An 18,988-nucleotide genomic window follows, 5' to 3' on the forward strand; every position below is an offset into this window, starting at 1 on the left:
CTCATCTGTTGATCTTATTATATCCATTGTAATTTCCACTACAATTCTATTGTAGTGGAATAGCATGCTGCTATTAATTTAGAAACTTTTTAAAATGAAAAAAGGAGGTACTACATATGAATAGGGTAAGATATTTCATTGAATGTAAAAAGTACTGAGAACTATACTTGGGTATGGGCGCAGTGTCAGACTTTTACTCAGTCAGAGTATCTAGCCAAAAATATACTTGAGTCAAAGCAAGGTTTCCACATTTAACTGTACTTAAATATTTAAAAGTAAAAAGTAATCTTTTTTCGTACCCCCTGAAACTGACTGATGAATTCAAGAGACAGGGCAGATTTTCTCATTAAAATGAATAATTTTCTCAATGCCTTGACTTTGTAAGGCTCTAGGACACAGCAGGTGTTAAACTTTGACCTATGTCCTGAAATGTGTTACCTGAAATTACTGAGCATTAAATGCAACTGCAGCTCATTTTATAGTTATTTGGAACTTGAATATCATTGTTTATGGACTGGCCGTATTTGCACTCGGATCACGTTCTTTTTCAGCAATAGCTATAACTTAATTAAAAAGGATTGCTTTAGGTCAAAGGCCTAAAATGTTGTCGTGACTGTAGAGATACATCTTTACAAGGACGATTGACTATAGCTGAGGCCAATTATGTTTCACATTGAAATTGATTTTATTAGCTGTGTTAAATAAAAGTGCAATAAAATTCACAGGAACATGATGTGACTTGTTAGTTTAGTAAGACAGACAAAAATATGTATTTTTAATAGATTCCCATCATGATAACCAGTGAAATATGTAGACTGTACTTTGAAATATGAATTGTAAGGTAAAAAATATGTTTCTTTTGATAATGTAATACTAAAAATGCATGTTTCATTAGTACAAATTCCCCAAAGTAATACTTAATGAAGTATCATTATTCAAGTAATTTACAAACCTGATTTCCATTGCTTTAATCTGAATGAAATGCCAAATAAAATATACATTTTAATATGCAAAATACGATCTTATTAAATATGCACACATTCGCATATCATATCAAAAGTAATATATAGTCTAAGCAAACTTGTTTTAATATGATATTTTTATGTAATATGATAATAATTTTGATTGGTAATTGTCAAAAGGTTGTTTATTGACCAAATTATTTAATAAAACTTGGAAAAAGATTTCCAGTAAACCATCTCACAGCATTATCATTTAAGCACAATTTAAAACTAGTGGTCTCTACATAATATAAAATTTGAAAGTGTACATTTGCGGTAACACTTCATTTTAGCGTCCTTGTTACACGTAACATGTAGATACTATATTAATAAATAAAATTATGCATAATTACATGCAACTAATCCTAAACCACCCCTAATCCTAACCCTATAGAAAGTACATGTAGTTAATTAATATTACTCAGTATTTATGTATGTGTAATTACACTGTAACAAGGTCACCTTAAAATAGTGTCACCACATTTGTTATATGAGCAAAAATGCCACTTTAAAGGGATCATGACATGGATTTTGCACAAAAAACAACAACAAATGTCTGTGTAAAAACAATTATTTTCAACCCTCATTCTGACCCTCTGTCTTAAATGATCCGTTTTTTAAGGGGCGGCTCCTTTAAGGCTTGTCAGTAAACAGCCTGTTATGATTGGCTAATGTCATTGCATAAGAAACAGTATCAACGTCCACTTGTTAAAAACCCACAATATCCAAACAAGCTGTTATTGGAGCTTGATTTAATAAATTCTTTGTTTATAATGAGGAGGATGTTTTAATGTATGAAACTTGCAGAATGTTTTAACGGTACAAAGATTCTTATATGTCAAAGATCAAGGCAAATTTGATTTCTCATGTCATGGACCCCTTTAAGAAAGTGGTCTTTGAAAGATGTTAACTAATGCTAATTTAACTGGTGATATACTAGGTGATATAAAACCATGAAAAAATTGTTTTGTTTTATTTTTTTATTTGTTTTTTTTCCTTAGGATGTTTTCTAAAAGTAGCAAAAATATTGGGGAAATTCATATTTGTTTAAATCCAACCAAAATCATTATTTATGCTAATAGTTCCTCCCCACTTAAATTATTTATGAACCTTTATGAACCCACTTTCCATCTGGGTACATCCCCACAAGATGAGTTTTAGGTTCTGCTATTCTTCTGAGGACTTTTTTACTCACACATACCCTCACGCACAGTTTAAAAACCTAATAGATTTCACCTATCACTGATGCTTGGTGACTGCCTTTCACTGTCTTTCTCTCCTTTCACCCTGTCCATCCGTGATCTGTTGCTCTCTCAGATAATGGGCGTAGTATTAAAGGTAACAGAGCTGTTACTTAGCACATGCCTGCCTGCCTGCCTGTATGAAGCATGCTCGGGCTTACACTGAATGCTCCCGAAATGCATCAAATTTACAATCACAGAAAACTTTCAGAGAAATTACTGATAAATAAGTGTACATGTGACAGAGGGACAGAGGAGAAATTTGCATGCGTAATGCCTTACGTGACATGAAAGTGCATGGGATAGAAATACCTTTTTTTAAGAACTAAGTTTCAGCTTTTGCAGCTTCTTCTCTCTTTCTGTTCTTCCTCTACCTTTTCTTTCTCTAAATCTCTTTCTAAACCTACATGGTTTTCAAACCCTGGAGTTAAGGTTAATGTAATCCACAGGAGAATGGATTGTTTAGATTCTTGTAGCTTTCTTGTCATAAATCTTTCCAATTTACAAGACTGTGTGGACCATTTCAGTTCGGCGATCTGTTTACATCAGTAGAGTTCTTGAGATGATACCAAATTCTCTTAACCTTTGACCTCCTGACTTTTTCAAAAGTTAAATCATTCTCTGCTCCCCTTCCCTCTCTCTTTCGCTCTTTTCTCATTGGCTAGTGTCGCGCTCTTGGATGGCTGGGGGTATGGCTAAAGCTTCACTTCTTTGATTTAATCGTTGGCATGTCTCTGTTGTCTGTGCGTCTGCTGTCTTTGTATTTTGTGTTTGCAACTGACTTAAATGTTATTGTTGTTGTTAGTGATAATTTTAATAATATTGGTCTGGAAATGCTGATTCTTAAAATAAACAGTGTTGATGTCACTATTAAAGTGACTCATGCTAGACGAGAGAGAGTTGTACCCCGCTCATAATTTGTGTTTATGTGTTTCAGGTCCATTTAATCAGATCAAGTCCAGCCTTCTGGGCTCCACGTCTGACTCAAACCTCACTAAGTACAGCACCATCAACAAGATCCCTCTCATCACTCTGAACTTCTCAGAGACAAACAATGACAAGCGGGCATCATCTCCGCATTCCTCAGAGAAAACCATCATCGCACCAAAGGTCAAAGATCGGACACACAACGTCACAGAGAAGGTCACACAGGTGAGAGACATTTACTATTATAAATGCAGCACCCAAACAAAGTGGAGTCAACAAAGTGCTCTCACAAAAGGCTACTAATTACTGCTAAATACTACATTAGTGTCTTTCTATGGGAAAGTCAGACATATAAAGGGTTGTTTTAATAACTATGGAGGAGGCCTGCAGCTGGAAGTAAAAGTTAGGCAGGACTAACACACACACTATATCAGTGGTTCCCAAACTGGAGGGCGTGGAGTTATTAAAAGGGGGGACACAACAAGGCTAAGGAATAGTGTATACGGTCAGCAGATTGTTTTGCAAAAGAAACCTCTTCAGTGTGAAACAAGACCCAACTGCATAATTATCCCACTTATTATGCGGCTACTTGATTAATTTGACATTTTATTACCTCAAGATGACTTGCAGTACCCGCTTGAGCGGTCTGTTATCAGTTGTAGCGGTTGTTGTCGTGCAATAACAGACCACTAGATGGCGTGGTTGAAGAATCAGAATTGGAGCCGTGTAAAAAAATGAATGATGCATGGTTGTACACTAAGCATGGACAAGTTTGTGAAAGGACTGCTAGTACCAGATAAACTTAAAGCAGACGATTAATCTACTTCATATTCACAAATACCAAAACAATGTGTCTAGAAGTAGAACCCATTATAATCAGTGATGCTGTCTACTGGATGCGGTGCAATACAACAGGACAAATCCCCGACAGTAAACTGATGCCCCGTTCTGTTTCTGACATACTCCAGCGCTCAGACACAAAGGACAAATGGATTTGCAACGTTCGCTTTTTCGCTTCCAGCAGCCTCAAGCTGTTGCTGCGCAGTGCGGCCGTCGCATCCGGTGAAAAGACAAGAAAATATGATGAGGCATATCTCATCGTCATATTTACCAGTGCAGTGGTGGGTAATGAAGAGAGACCACAGTGTGTTGTGTGCCTCAAAATACTTCTGTCAATATGAAGTTGGACAAGTTAAGACTCCACTTAGAGACTTCACATCATGAACACCTAAGTGATCTGATGCATATTGCTGTGTTTTCATCAGTGCACATTATTCCAATGAATAAAAGGTGTGTCTTCCTTATCTTTCAACAAAAAGTTAAAACCAATTTGCCAAATCAATATTTAGTCATTGTTTTAGGGTACTGTTGCAACCTTTCACAAAACATTGCAAAACAAGTAATTTAAATATTTAAGGGTATACTATGTAACTTTTTTTTGTAAAATAACAAAATTTAAATGTAATTTAAGGAGAATCACTCGTTTAAAAAAAAAACCCAGAACAGAGGAGAGTCTGCTGGCAAAAAGAGAACACAACATAGTTCGTAATAAAACCAGAATCAACATTGGTTTGACTTTTCGGAGATGGCGAGAACTGAGGGATTCGAAATGTTATAAAAGGAATGCGGAGATGGCATTTTTATTACTCAACAGGTGAGTAAGGTATTTTATTGATAAATTGCCATATGTAGCTGGCCATATGTAGTTCATTGTTAAGCATTATCTATTGTGAAGGGTCGTTTCATTATGGGTTGTTGTAGCGCTGTGCTAGAATTTATTTTCAAGAAAGTACCATGTCTGTAAATGGGTATAGCTACAGTAACATCTTCAGCAAGTCAATCTCTTGCAATATTCAAGAAATGGCTGAAATATTCACTATTTCATGAGCACTGAGCACTGTTGACTCTAAAAAATTTTTTTACGCTTTCACCATTTGTTAAATCCTTCCCTGTTCTAACCTGTACTATTCTAGACAGTGTTTGAAAGTTTATGTTTAGCATTTTTCCTGTTATTTCCTGCTTAAGGTGAATTGCTTTGTTGTTTTCTTCCTTTGTAAGTCACTTTGGATAAAAGCATCAGCTAAATTAAATGTCCACTACTGTTTTTAATCAGTAATATATATATTTTAATTAATGCCTTTATTTAACAAGAATGATTTAAATTGAACAAAAATGACAGTAAAGACATTTACAATTAACTTTTCATCAAAGAATCCTGAAAAAAAAAAAAAAATTATCTCTGTTTCAACAAAAATATTAAGCAGCGCAACTGTTTTTAACATTGTTAATAATAAGAAATGTTTCTTGAGCACCAAATCAGCATATTAGAATGATTTCTGAAGGATCATGTGACTCTTAAGACTGGAATAATGGCTGCTGAAAACCAGCTTTACAAACACAGGAATAAATTAGAAAAAGTATTTGGCATAATATATTGCAGTATTACTGTATAAAGATAAAGTAGCACAGTAAACAGATTACATTTATATGAATGCATTAGTGAGAGAGCGATTGCGTTTGAATTAAATCTGCCTGCTCTTAAAGGGGCTAGACCAATGGCGAGACATCTCTTTTATGCAAGCAGGCACAGCGGGCAGGAGCTGTCTCACTGTGGGTTGAGCACGTGGCAGCCTTTTTCCATCGTAAAGGTCCCTCTCTGCTCCTTCTGCATCTTGGGTCATGGCCCAGGCTAGGCAGGTTACTGTCTGCCTGAGAGAGGCCAAGTCCATTGTGCTATAAGCCTGAGGTTGACTTGACGCCACTGAAGTTCCTACTGTCGTAATTTAATACGCTTTAGTCTGAAGAAAAGCTCACCTTGACACTATTCTAAATTTTGTGTTGTCACTCAACACAATCCAATCCAACTGATGTTGCGTTCGGTGGCAGAAATGTCCACCTGTTGAGCAGTTGAGCAAAATCAGCAAAAATTTAGATGTACCGAGAGAGCATGTAGTCCCTCACAGGAAGAAAGTGCAAATGATTTCGATAGGGGTTGACCTGAGTGATAAAGGTAGAGGCGGAGCCTGATCACAGGTTGACCTGTCTGTCAAAGACAGACGTGGTGTCACAAGAGCTTCCGTAATTAGTCACTCCCAAGGCAATTCCCCATAGTGAAACACAGAGCGAAGTTGGAAAAAGAACCGAATTTAACATGCATGTATTTTATAACCACATAGTATATACTCATGTCTGGAATAAGTAGTAGGAAATAATCATGAAACATGAAGTAAATAAAACTTATTTTAGTACACAGCATAGTAGGGTTGACAGTGTACAGTATATGCATACATGCACCATTAATGACTAAACACATATATGCAAAATATTGGCTCAGTTTGTATCACTCTCCCTCCTCTTCTGTCTATTTCTGTCAGTGGTGCTGTTGTTGTTTGTTTGCCACATTATAGACTTGTTGCCTGTAACTAACCAGATGGCCAGTTACACACACAGATGGCTTGTTTCGTCTTTTCCATTCTTTGTGTCGTGTTGAAGAGTTGGACTCTAATTAAACTGGGTCTTGGCATCTAATCCTGAAACTGAGCCTCCCACGCTCCCTCAACCTTTATGCCGAATGTGATTTCACTCTTTCTGATTGACCCTTTTTTAATATATCTCTTTTTTTAATACATCTCTTTATTATCTTCTTAATAATGATGAAATCCTCCGAATATTAAACTGAAAAAGTTCCTCATGAGCTCAAAGAAGTCACGCATATTCACATTCAACCATGTGTTTTTAACACATTCATAAAAAGATAAAAATAACCAAGCTCTCCGCAGTATCTCAAAGATAAACAGAACTTGTGTACATGCGGTAAAGGTGAATTTGAAGTAAGCCAACAAAGGTCACTAAAAGCAAGAGTTTGATTACCGCACTGCATTATTGACTAATAATTAAATCCCAATCATTTATTTATCCACTGCATGGACAACGTCATTCTGGCAGGACTCAACTTGTCAGGTGACACACAGATGTGCTTACGGATACCCAGGGATGCTGACAGATACAGTAATTAGAAAAACACATGGTTTACAGCCAGCTCCAATCGCTCAACTAATTATGACGGACTTGGTCAATACAGAGCATTTGTGACCTGCACCATTTTAAGTCATTTAGAGATGTTTTTACCCATTTTGAGTTTTATGCACTAAATTAACAATAAATGTTTTTGAGGTCTAGATATTAATACTTTTATTCAGCAAGGATACATTAAATTGATCAAGAGTGACAGTAAAGACATTTATAATATTACAAAAAAGTTATTTTTTAAATAAATGCTCTTCCTTTGAACTTTATCATCGATTTAACCGTATCTAAGGTTTAACGGTTTCCACAAAAATATTAAGGATCATGTGATACTGAAGACTGGGGTATGGCTGCTAAAAATTTAGCTTCACCATCCCAGGAATAAATTACATTTTAAAATATATTAAATAGAAAACAGTTATTTTAAATTGTAATAATATTTTACAATATTACTGTGTCTACTGCATTTTTAATCAAATAAATGCTGCCTTGCTAAGCATTAGAGACTTAAAACACTAAAACATAAAAATCTTACCGACCACAAATATTTGAATGGTGTATATATTAGGGGTGTAACTGTACACAGAAGTCATGTATCAGTACATACCTCGGTTTTGGGGTCAGGGTTCGATACAAGTTCGGTACAACAGGAAAAAGCAACAAATCCCCAATGCTGGGTTTCTTTTCATTTATTTTGAAAAGACAGTAATGCAAATAACAGTTTGTTCCACCTATTGGCATTTAGTCCCCCTGAAGTAGATGGTACAGAACACCATACTTTAGTGTATCAAGCACTAAGCAGTAAACAGAATGCACTCTTGCATAGGTCCTATATTTTTTGTAGGCCTGATAAAAAAAACACAAGGTATTTGGTCACAATCAGCTGAAAAAGCATCTTGTGTTATGAAAGTAACAAAATAAATAGAATAATGAAAAATAAAACTTGTGCAGAGATCAGTTGGTAACACTTTACAATAAGGTTCATTAGTTAACATCAGTTAACTACATTACTGCACTTGTACAGCATTTATTAATCTTTGTGAATGTTAATTTCAACATTTACTAATACATTATTAAAATCTTGTTAACATTAGTTATTGCACTGTGAACTAACATGAACAAACAATGAACAACTGTATTTTCATTAACTAACATTAACGAAGATTAGTAAATACAGCAACAAATGTATTGCTCATGGTTAGTTCATGTTAGTTAATACATTAACTAATGTTTAACTAATGAACCTTATTGTAAAGTGTTACCGATTAGTTTTCTTTCCATGTGAGAGTTCATTCAAATCCAGTGACAATGGTGGATGCACAAAGTTCAATATTTTTTTATTGAACTTTTTATTGTAAAAGTTTTTTGCTGAGTCGGCACTCGGACATAAACACGGAAGTGCTGCACTGCGTTCACTACGTCAACTGCGTATGACAACAGTTCGAATTTTTAAATAAAGTCATTATTTTTGTTTTGTTTTTGCGCACAAAAAGTATTCTTCATAACAAGGTTGAACCACTGTAGTCACATGGACTATTTTAACGATGTCTTTAATACCTTTCCGGACCTCAAAAGGTGCAATGACGTTGCTGCCTATGTGTGGTTTTATTCTGAAGTAATTAAAAACCATTACAATTGATGTCAGGTGGGGCAATTAGCCTAGTGTTTAATCTGGAAGTTGATTGGTTGCACCTTAGCAAGTTTATAAGGGTATACGCAAAGGGTTGATCACTTTACCAAGTCAGATATTTACATATAGATAATTAATTTTTAAGAATCCTCCATAATGTTTTAAAATGTTATTTTCTCTTTGATGATGAGGGTTATAAAACTTAATTTATTATGTTAATTTATTATTTATTTTCCAGGGTGTAATGTGACAAAAGGTAAAGATTTTCACAGGGTATAATGACTTTCTATATAATGTTTTATATATATAAGTATATGAAACATTTCCTCGTTTCCTTCTCATGGTTTTAATCAAATGAAATTCACAAGAGGAAATTGTCTCTCATCCTCTCTGTATCAGTGGAGGAGTGGAGAGAATGGCTGTATGAGAATTGCCTCCTCTGTGACATTGAGACTGTACTAGTATGCCCCTCACACATGCTGTCATAGCATGCTTTACAGACCAAAAGCTGCTGTTGACTCATTTGTAATAATAGGCATCCAGGGAATTTCTGTATGCTGTAATATTATGCGATATATATAATGATGTGCATTCGTTTGCTTACTGAACACCCAGACTGGTCCTGTTCGTTCAGGCTGGTTCCCTGATGGGAAGGACATAACAGTCTTTCTGTATGTAATTTTTTCTCTGGCTGGATGGTGTGCTGTGGTCCGTTATTAACTCATGGCTGCCTCAGCCATGACCTGTCACCATGTGGCCTTCTCTCTGCTTTTCACATTACCATCTGAAAGCTGGATCATGAAATTTGCATCATAAGCAATGATGTATTGCTCCCTCTCTTTCTTCAGTTTCGCAAAATTTCTACGAAGTAGACACACAGTACCATGCTCTTTTGAAAGGAAGGAGCTCAGTGTATTAAGTAGACATACTCTAACATTCAAGATGCAAAGCGTCCTCACCAATCCAAATAGATTATTTCTTGAAACGAAGCTGCAAAAATGGTTTAATCAGAAGTTTTCATGATATTGGCACCTAACTAGGATTACATTAACTTACTACCACCCATGTTTATGCATCAGTGGCTATTTATTGTTTAGGAACATGGTCTGCCTTGAACAACAGTATGAACTGTGCTGATACAGAAAGAATTGCTCATTTACATCTTCTAGTCTTAAAGGTACAGTAGCAAAAACTCTAAGGGCCCTATCATACACCCGGCGCAATGCAGCGGCAGGTGCTTTTTTGCTAGTTTCAACCCGACGCAGTTATCATTTTCACATCCTGCAGCATGTTGTTTAAATAGCAAATGCATTTGCGCCCATTTGTGCGCCCATGGGCGTGCTGGTCTTAAAACGAGGTGTGTTCAGGCGCATTGTTGGCGCGTTACAATTTTGGGCAAAAGTCAATGGTGTGTCAACATGACAAATTGCCATACTAATAATATCATTTCTTATTTAAAAAATGAACTGAATAACTGAATCCAAACTGAAGACAAATGATCTTAACCCTCTACACTGTATAATGTGTACATTTCATTCACAAGTCACTGTTTTGTTTCCAGCTTCTGATTTAGCAGCTTCTAATTTTGCTGTTAATAGTTGCAAAATATAAAAGCACTATTGTTGTCATAGTAACTACATCTCTATGCTTCAGGTGTTGTCGCTAGGTGCCGACGTGCTTCCAGAGTATAAGCTTCAGACACCACGCATCAACAAGTTCACCATTTTACACTACAGCCCCTTTAAGGCAGTCTGGGATTGGCTGATTCTGCTGCTAGTCATCTACACCGCTATTTTCACACCCTACAGTGCGGCCTTCCTGCTCAATGACCTGGAGGAGGAGAGGAGACGTGAGTGTGGTTATTCCTGCAGTCCTCTCAATGTGGTGGACCTCATAGTGGACATTATGTTTATCGTAGACATTCTTATCAATTTCCGGACTACGTACGTCAACGCCAACGAGGAGGTGGTCAGCCATCCGGCTAAGATAGCTGTGCATTACTTCAAGGGGTGGTTCTTCATAGACATGGTGGCAGCCATACCCTTTGACCTGCTCATATTTGAGGCAGGATCAGAAGAGGTGAGCATATGTATATGCATACGTATGTGTGGCTTGATTTTTTTGAAGCGTTCTATAATTTACAGTGAATGCCTTTTCATGCTATTCATATTTTTCACACTCTGAGTTTTGGATTTTAACAAATCCAACACCCTCATAGTGAAAATGTAAATAAAAAAAAAGGTATTAAATATAAAATCCAGCTGAGTTATAATGCGTAAATATGGATAGAGATATGAATGTATGACAGGCTGTTTTAGCTTTCTTGCAATATATATATATATATATATATATATAATTTACATTATGTAAGCATAAATGTATGTTTGATCTTCACTCTCATGCAGACCACGACTCTGATTGGACTACTGAAGACTGCCAGACTGCTCCGATTGGTCCGAGTGGCACGGAAGCTGGACCGTTACTCAGAGTATGGGGCGGCTGTCCTCATGCTCCTCATGTGTATATTTGCGCTGATTGCTCATTGGTTGGCTTGCATATGGTATGCAATCGGCAATGTGGAGAGGCCCTATCTGGCGCACACGATTGGCTGGTTGGATAATCTGGGCATGTCCATTGGCAAGCAGTACAACGTCAGTGACCGCTCCTCGGGCCCCTCAATCAGGGACAAGTATGTGACAGCTCTGTATTTCACATTCAGCAGTCTGACCAGCGTGGGCTTTGGAAATGTGTCGCCAAATACCAACTCAGAGAAGATCTTCTCCATCTGTGTCATGCTCATTGGCTGTGGGTATCAATATGTCGCACCTTTAAAACTAACTTTTGCCATCAAAATCACCAGTACAGTAAACAGAACAACCTTTTTATGTCAGTTTAATCTTAGTAGTTCCCAAACAGGATACACACACACACACACATTGGGTTTCCATGTTTTATGGGGACATTCCATAGATTTTTATACTGTACAAACTATATATTCAATCCCCTAAACCTGGTCACCGTTTTTATGACAGAAAAAGATTTGTTAAGTAAGACATGTTCCTGAGTCAACATATTTTGTTGATCCTGGAACGACATTCGTATCCGAAAATTTAGTCCTAATCCTATCCCTACCCTTAAACCTAACCCTACCCATAACTTATCCCTAAAATCAGAGGGAAATGATAGGTGAATAACACTGAAGCACCTAACTCTAGTTGTAAGCCTAAACTTGACATAAACTGTAAACTTAAACTGTCCTTCAAATCTAATTGGTTGTTTGGAATGTTATAAACTACTGTTCAAAAATTTGGGGTCAAAAACCTTTTTTTTTTCTTTTCAAAGAATTTAATACTTTTATTCAGCAAATATCTTTTAAATTGAGAAAAAGTGACAATAAAGACATTATATAATGTTATAAAAGACTTCTATTTCCAAAAAATGTTGTTCATTTGAAATTTCTATTCATCAAAGGATACTTAAAGGGTACATAACACACACAGTTTCGGCCAATCTCATGTTAATCTTGAGTATCTATAGAGTAGTATAGCATCCTTCATATCTCTGAAGAGTCTTTAGTTTTATCAGATTTACAAAAGACAGATACGCTGTACCGCGTCTTTCCGAAAACAGCCGAGCTCCTGGAGGCGTGCTGTGGGCAAAGCTAAAGAGTCACGAGCACATGCAGCTTTTGCGTAACGAAGCTATCGATGGTCAGGTAAACAAACAAATTTGAACACACACAACACACCCATCGCATTATGCCTGGATAACTTTTGATTCATTATACATTCGTGTTGTTTACATTATATGCACTTACGCGGCAATTGCCAACAAAACAGACATTTGATGCAGTTTTACTGACCACCTGCGGTTCCGACTCATGACCGGGATCTTTTATCGCTGGGACCGCTCCATCTTTCAGCTTCAAACAATCTGCAAATCCAGCGTCGAACTGTGCCTTGTTTATAAAACCATAAGCGCCGATCCTGAGGGCTCGAGCAACCACGGAAAAACACGAGATATTCTCCAGTCATTTTAACCAATGAAAATGTGACTTTCAGACACGACTTTATCCTTATTTTGATAGTTAATTTAAGGCGGTTTCTATGGTTATTTTAATGACAAATGTCGCGAGTGCATCAATGTAATGTGTGAGCACAAATCTCTCAGCTCCGCTTAACGCTGGGTTCTTTGGGAAGCAAGGTTGTCTTTCTCTCACAAGCAAAAACACACTTCTTTGGTGACATTGTTGATTTCGTGTTCTAAAAACAAAGTGAAAAATCTTTCTCGAGCAATTCCTGTACAGCGCTGCCGACGGCTTCTGTAACCTGAACTAAGCGTGTTGATGTGTGCGTGTGCTCTTCCAGAAGAAGTGCCCATACAAGGAATTCTGCCCTTTATTACATAATACAGGGCCATACTGGAAAAAAACTTTCCGAAACTTGTATGAACTCTGAAGTATTTGGCACAGAAATACTCCGTCATACGTCCAACTCACTTTTTTAAACTTTGGACATGTTTAGCTAGAGAATCCAACTCTTTAACATTGTAAATAAGTCAGAATGCATGAAATAGCATTAGACCTCCCCTTTAAAAAAATGTATCATGGTTTACACAAAAATATTAGGTAGAACAACTGTTTTCAACATTGAAAATAAGAAAAAACTTGTTTACTTAACTTTACATATTAGAATGATTTCTGAAGGATCATGTGACACTGAAGACTAGAGTAATGGCTACTGAAAATTCAGCTTCGCCATCATAGGAAAAAATTACATTTTAAAGTATATATTTTTGATAAAATAAATGCAGCCTTGGTGAGCATAAGATACTTTCAAAAACTTTAAACTTGACTTTATAAATGACTTGAATCCTGACCTTTGCCTTCTCACTTTGTATTTTAGCTCTGATGTATGCTAGTATCTTTGGGAATGTGTCTGCTATAATTCAGCGACTGTACTCTGGAACAGCTCGGTACCATCTGCAGATGCTTCGGGTCAAAGAATTCATTCGCTTCCATCAGATCCCTAACCCGCTGAGACAAAGACTGGAGGAGTACTTCCAACACGCGTGGACTTACACCAATGGCATCGACATGAACATGGTACGAGTCAGGCTTTTTTTCACTAAATATGAATTTCTGTCATTGAATGAAGACATGCATTAAACAATCAGTGTATATGTGTCAGTGTGTTAGCTATCTAGTGTTTCTAACATCAAAAAATCTCAATCACACAGTATTAATGTCAAATGTGTTCATGTGTCTACGCAGTGATCTGATATGCATTGTCTCTTTCTTATACGCACTCAAACGGACTGACTTCAACACCCTGGTGAGCAGGAGGTATAGAGTAATGTTTGCTTTTTATCAAAAAAGCTGCATTCATTTTATCTGAAATGTTTTCTATAATGTCTGTATATTTTATTGAAGCATGCAGTTGATTTTAAACTGTGCATAACCCTGAGCAGTTTCGGTCATATACATACAGTTTTATGAGGTAAGCGTAGTCTAAATGTTATAGCCAAGAAAAGTAATTAAATCTTGGTCCATTTAAAGACTGATGTTAAATCAAAAACTCTATTTACAAAGCTAATGGCCATGGGTATTGTGACTCATCCTGCACACAGACATTTCCATTTCAGTTATTTTCCTTCTATTAAATCAGTTTCACTTTGATGGACCTAGGTCATATTGACATTTCCTGTTTTATTAGGCATCAGATTATTTAGTCAGTCAATTTATTCAGTCAGTCAGATAAATAGTTACTGCAGATTTATACTTTCCATGACAGTCTTTGTTGTTCACTGGCTGACATCACAAATCCAATTTTAAACAAGAAACATAGTGTTATTTAGACATTTTTCTTTTAGATGAATCAGAACATAAGTGGTAGTTGCATTTTCCTCTGCTTAATGTGCCATATATCATTTTATATGAAGCAAAAGCAAATCAAAGGCAAACACAATGCAATGCAGCAGAAACAAAGGCTCCCAGATCTATTCATACTTTGCTTCATCTTTTATGTATTTGCAGTTGAGGGAGACAGGGCTATATTAGCATTGTATAATCTGAGCTCTAACACAAAGCTCTTAAAAACCTGCGATCATTCTGCCCTCCTTCTCCTCTTCTCCATGGGGAATACTCCTTCTGTCCTTTTCTCTCTCTTCCCCTCTCTGCAGGTACTGAAGGGCTTTCCAGAGTGCCTGCAGGCTGATATCTGTCTTCATCTGAATACAAGTTTGCTCCAGAGTTGCAAGGCATTCCGTGGAGCAACCAAAGGATGTCTGCGAGCACTGGCGATGCGCTTTAAGACCACCCATGCCCCACCAGGTGACACGCTGGTGCATTGTGGGGACGTTCTCACAGCCCTCTACTTTCTCGCCAGGGGATCCATCGAGATTCTGAGAGACGACATAGTGGTGGCTATCCTGGGTGAGCGATGAACAATTAAACAAACCTTCACTGTAAGCTTGTAAACCTGCTAGTAAAACCATCAAAACTTCATGGTGATGACATCTCACTGTGATTAGAATCTATATTTAAACCAGGTTTGTGAAAGTTGTGGAACAAACTCCATTTAAAATATAGAGTCTAATCACAGTGAAAGTCATTTGGTTGCCAGGCCACATCTTTTTAACCATTATGCTTTTCCACCACACAATAAATGGCATTGGTGCATATTGTTCTAAAAATAATTGCACAATCTTTCATCAAAACCTCTCTGAAATTACTTTTTTTGCTCATGGAACCAAGGCTACACAAGAAGAAAAAAATTGTATATCATAGTCTACCATATATCACCCTCCAGTTAAATCCAAAAAAGATTCAAATATGTCCCGCCCTACATTATTTTCAGCTGAACATTTACAAGGCTGGCCTACTAAACAGGAAGTAATGAAAATAATCTGCTATTTGGACATTATCTCTCTCTCTCTCTCTCTCTCTCTCTCTATATATATATATATACACACAGTCAAAGCAAAATTTATTCAGACACCTTGAACATTTCATTCATTAATACAGTTTATTCACTATATGACAATATGACAAGATCTCAGAGTTAAACTGTGTCAGAAAAAAATTATCTTAATTATGTCAGAAAACACTTAAGTAAAACATGGTCAGGTCAAAGTGTCTGAATAATTTTTGGTTCCAGATTTTTATCATTTTTACTGGTAGTCCACTGTATGAAGAATGTTTGGGTATAATTTGTCACAGTTTACTTTATTTTGCTATCCTCACTTACGTAAATGAACTATAGTGTCCTGCAGCCACTAGTAAAAATATATCAAAAATATCAAAAATGTCTGAATAATTTTTGGTTTGACTGTATATATACTGTATATCCAGGGGTGCACATAAGTGGTGTGCATGCATGACCAAAATAAAAAATGCACTGGGTAAATAAGTTCAGACAGCCGTTGATGCACAATCTCTGTTTTAGATCGACTAACTGTAATACTGTATAAGATTTCCATTTGAACTGAATGCATAAAAAAAATCTGCAAAATGCAAAGCTGTGACATTCACTGACACGCTAAAACCTGGCAGTGCATATACTTACGTCTTGGCAACCCACCAAAATAAAAGTTTGCTGATTTTAGGTTTGAAAATGTTGAAAATTCATATAAAAAAATAAATAATAATAAAATGTAAATATTAGCATTGTATTTTTAAGTGTACTATAAAATAATTGTATTTTTATTTAAAACTCATTTTTTATTTTAAAATATAATAGTGTTATAATATTATTATAATAATAGTATTATTATTATTTATTATTTTGTTTATTATTTTATTTAATAAAAAAAAAAAACTAAATAAAGTGCAATAATGCTCTTATTAATTATTTTATTTTTTATAGTTATATTTAATGGGTCACACTATGTGCAGTGTGAGCACCAACCCGAATCTCCAGGTGCTCTCAAGAGAACCAGACTGAAAAACGTATGTGCACCCCTGTGTATATATATACACAGTATCATTGTCCAAATAGCAGATTACTGGAATGCTGTGGAAATTGGGTTGTCTTACAGTATGGTGCTTGCACACTCATCTAAATTTAATATAAACAGCTCAGAGGCTCACAATGTAATAATAGACTTAATGAAAGAAGTGCTGTCCTTCATTCAAGGATATCTCTCCTGTGATGAGCTCATCATGTTTTTATAGCTAGAGAGAGACTGAAATAGAGGAAAGCTGAGGGAAAATGAGAGAATGAGGGAGGGAAAGGTTGTAATTAAATAAGATGCGGGAATGAGAGTGGCAGCAGTGTGGTGCATGTTTCCCTTGTTCATTAGATTTACGAAGTGTCACTTAGTGTGACGGAGAGCCCCGAGTGACAGTGCTAGTTTCATTATTTACAGGCACATTTATACACTCGTGCACACATGCTCCAGCCACATTGGTGCAGTGGGCAGGTGGAGCAGGGTAAGCCGAATTTAAATGGTCCATCTCTCTTCCTACGCAAGCTGGCTTTAACAGAATAAGGCCAGGGGAAGAAAAAGAGACACACACTAACATACTCATGCAACTCAGCAGAAACTTGGTGTACACTGCACGAAATTGCTGAGAGTAGCTACCTCCTGGTTTGTATGTATTCTTAGGTCTCAGTTGAGGATTCACTACCTCAGCAGGAATCTGTTGTCTTACGAAAGTGTTGCAGATGGGCACTTAATCACTGTACACTAATTCTGGTTCGGGCTCCGTTACTCTAATATCATATTGCTTATAGCCTCACCTCAAATACTTAATGTGCAATATACAGCACCAATTGTTTTAGCCACGACCCTGAGCCGGATTTAGATACGGTGGCAGGTGGCCACTGCCCAGGTGGCTGTCGTTTGTTTGTCAGGTCTGACCTTTGATATGTATCGCTGCAGAAATGTGCTGTCAGGCCTCGACTTTTCTGTTGGCACGTGTCCTCAAGAAGCTTGCAGGGGCTTTCAGAAATATGTGCTCACATCAGTGTTTGCCAAGTTACATTCTACCCAAATTGTGAGTTTGCAATCAATGGAAGCCTGTTTTTGGCACGTAATAAAAAAGGTAATTGCGGATTTTTTTCTCTCACAATTCTAAATTTATTTCTGCATTTAATATTATACAATATTTAAGTAAACATCTCGCAATTCAGATTTTTTTTTTCTCAGAATAGTGAGTTCATAGGCCCTATTTTAACGATCTAAGCACATGGTCTGAAGCGCAGGTGCACTTAGGCCATGTCCAAATCCACTTTTGCTAGTTTAATAACGGAAAAAATGGTCGGTGCGCCAGGTGCATGGTCCAAAAGGGTTGTACCAAGTCTCTTAATGAGTTATGTGTGTGTTTTGGGCGTAACGTGCAATAAACCAATCAGAGTGTCATCTCCCATTCCCTTTAAAAGTCAGTTGCGCTTGCACCATGGTGGAATACAGACATCCTCAACCTGACGAGTCAGTTTAAATACATGTGTGTATTGCCATGATTGGTCAAATAATTAGACAATTTCATTGTCATTACTGCATGAATAAGTAATTCTGATACATACAATGACTATCCATTATGACATGTAGGCATTTTTATCTTTATGTACTCAATAATAATGTTTTACATTGTAATCGTTTTATTTTTAATATTTGGCATGTGCTGTTGCGCATCCCTGTGTGTGTAACAAACAAAAATACTGCGCCATTGATTTAAGACTGGTTTTTTTTTGGTCAATGGTGCAGTCGTTTTCATTTGTCTCAAAATAGCAACACGCCAACAATGCACCTGACCACACCTTGTTTTCAGACCAGCACACCCATGGGTGAACAGATGGGTGCGAGTGCATTTGCTATTTAAACAATGTGGCACAGGACATGAAAATGATAACTGTGTCTGGCTGAAACTAGCAAAAAACACTTGCGTCGCACCTGGCGTCACATTGCGCCAGGTGTATGATAGGGCCCCATGCTTTGCAATTCAGACTTTTTTCATAATTTTGAGTTTACATCTTGCAATTTAGATGTATTTGTTCTTAGAATAGTGTGTTTGCATCTTTTTTTATATCTCATTTTTTTATATCTCAATTTCATGGATGAAAGTATCTGTATCTTGGAAATGTGAGGAAAAAAAAGTCAAAATTATGCTGCAAACAGAAAAAAGGCTGAATTGAGAGATGTTTTTCTTTGAGAGATCTAAA

At 36.6% G+C, this 18,988-nt stretch overlaps 1 protein-coding gene across 12 annotated transcripts in view; it reads left to right on the plus strand.

Annotated features, from left to right (window-relative positions):
* The window catches only part of kcnh7 (potassium channel, voltage gated eag related subfamily H, member 7), a 55,079-nt gene that overhangs the window by 27,467 nt on the left and 8,624 nt on the right, over positions 1–18,988 (plus strand). For 4 of the 12 annotated variants that reach the window (XM_051897879.1, XM_051897869.1, XM_051897877.1 and 1 more), the window contains 7 exons: positions 2,319–2,339; positions 2,908–2,931; positions 3,180–3,394; positions 10,479–10,904; positions 11,231–11,630; positions 13,730–13,930; positions 15,004–15,258. In XM_051897879.1, the coding sequence (XP_051753839.1) occupies positions 2,319–2,339; positions 2,908–2,931; positions 3,180–3,394; positions 10,479–10,904; positions 11,231–11,630; positions 13,730–13,930; positions 15,004–15,258 (1,542 nt within the window). The remainder of the gene's footprint in view (positions 1–2,318; positions 2,340–2,907; positions 2,932–3,179; positions 3,395–10,478; positions 10,905–11,230; positions 11,631–13,729; positions 13,931–15,003; positions 15,259–18,988) is intronic. The other 8 variants (XM_051897871.1, XM_051897881.1, XM_051897876.1 and 5 more) reach the window with 4 other exon arrangements.

The sequence above is a fragment of the Ctenopharyngodon idella genome, chromosome 6 (genome assembly GCF_019924925.1).
Source record: "Ctenopharyngodon idella isolate HZGC_01 chromosome 6, HZGC01, whole genome shotgun sequence".
In the NCBI taxonomy this organism is placed as follows: domain Eukaryota; kingdom Metazoa; phylum Chordata; class Actinopteri; order Cypriniformes; family Xenocyprididae; genus Ctenopharyngodon; species Ctenopharyngodon idella.